The sequence below is a fragment of the Lepidothrix coronata genome, unplaced genomic scaffold, assembly GCF_001604755.1.
Source record: "Lepidothrix coronata isolate B3197 unplaced genomic scaffold, Lepidothrix_coronata-1.0 Scaffold122, whole genome shotgun sequence".
Lineage (NCBI taxonomy): Eukaryota > Metazoa > Chordata > Aves > Passeriformes > Pipridae > Lepidothrix > Lepidothrix coronata.
In genome coordinates this window covers 2,532,956-2,534,333 of record NW_016690302.1, presented here as the reverse complement: position 1 = coordinate 2,534,333, position 1,378 = coordinate 2,532,956, and the positions used below count along the sequence as shown (strand labels likewise).

The following is a 1,378-nucleotide window of genomic DNA, read 5'->3' as shown; positions in this document are numbered from 1 at the left end:
GAAGGCTATAGAATACAGAGTTTTGGGTTACACCCATACCATGATGAACTGGTCTCAGCTGTCCTAACTAGGACAACAGGGTAGAAAAAAGGTAATTTGCCTTAAGACCTCAGGTATTAAGCACTAAGAATGTTTAATGAAATTTAATGAAGAGTGTTTATGTAAACAATAAAGAGTGTTTATTATATTTAATAAAGTGTGATTAAGCATTGCAGTGTTGATCCTAAAAATTACAGGACTTAACCAACAAATTTTCTTGCATTTAGTCCCAGGTGGAGCTGAATAGGAAAGTGCTCGCTGATCTGGCTATTTATGAGCCAAAGACCTTCAAGTCCTTGGCTGCTTTAGCCCAGAGGAGGAGACAAGAAGGATTCCTGGCTGCCCTGGGAGATGGAAAAGAACCAGAAGGGATATTTTCACGGATTGTGCGTCACCACTACTGATATCAAAGAGTCTGTATATATGTGTTATAAACAGGCATGGGATTGCAAAGTAAACCTGCTCCGTGACTGCTGCTAAGATGGAAAATATGGGACAATATCTTCTAAGGATGGTTCCAGCAGGATGAGGTGGGTCTGGGTGTGAAGCTTCACCTTGGTGGCTTTTTCCTGTGTTGTTGTCACTGAAACCTGTTAAATTAAAAGTACAGTTCAATGTTAGCAGTCAGGCCATACAAGGACACACATAGCCTGTTCTCTTAATAACTTAATAAAGATATTTTTTCGGTAACTTTGGAAAAAAACTCATTTATGTTGTGAATTCTGGTGCTGCACAGCAAAAACCCAGCTGGGGTGGGGGAGTGTGTTGACCCTAACACGTGGACCTCAGTGGCCAGTGTGTTAAGGACACAAGGACACATACAGTCTGCTCTTTTAAGGACTTAATATAGGGGGTTTTTTTTGGTAACTGGCTAATGGAAAAAACAATGTGCGTGTTGAATTCTGGCGCTGCACAGGGGAAAACCCAGCCCGGAGGCACAGAGGACATCGACCCTCACACATGGACCCTGTGTGTTGAGGACACAAGGACACACATAGTCTGTTCTTTTAAGGACTTAATCAAGGCCTTTTTGTTTGGTAACTGCTATGGGGAAATAATATGGGGAAATAATTTGGTAAGTTCTGGCTCTCCATGGGGAAAATCCAGCCCTGGCAACCCTCGCACATGGAACCCAGTGGCTGCTGTGTTAAGGACACAAGGTCACAGAAGAACTTAATAAAAGAGGGGGGTTGTGGCAACTATTGCTGGGAGAAATAGTATGTTTTGGGGTTTTTTGTGTGCGTGGTGAGTTCTGGCGCTGCACCGGGAAAACCCAGCCTGGGTAGGGGGGTAAAGGGCGGGGGCGGGACATCGACTCTCGTGCACACGAACCGCGGCG

At 44.3% G+C, this 1,378-nt stretch overlaps 1 protein-coding gene across 1 annotated transcript in view; it reads left to right on the top strand.

The window, feature by feature from the left end:
- MRPL20 (mitochondrial ribosomal protein L20) overlaps positions 1-729 on the top strand; it is a 4,517-nt gene extending 3,788 nt beyond the window's left edge. The window contains exon 4 of the mRNA XM_017825681.1: positions 267-729. Within this exon, the coding sequence (XP_017681170.1) occupies positions 267-443 (177 nt within the window). The 3' untranslated portion in view covers positions 444-729. The remainder of the gene's footprint in view (positions 1-266) is intronic.
- The last annotated feature ends 649 nt before the right edge of the window (positions 730-1,378 follow it).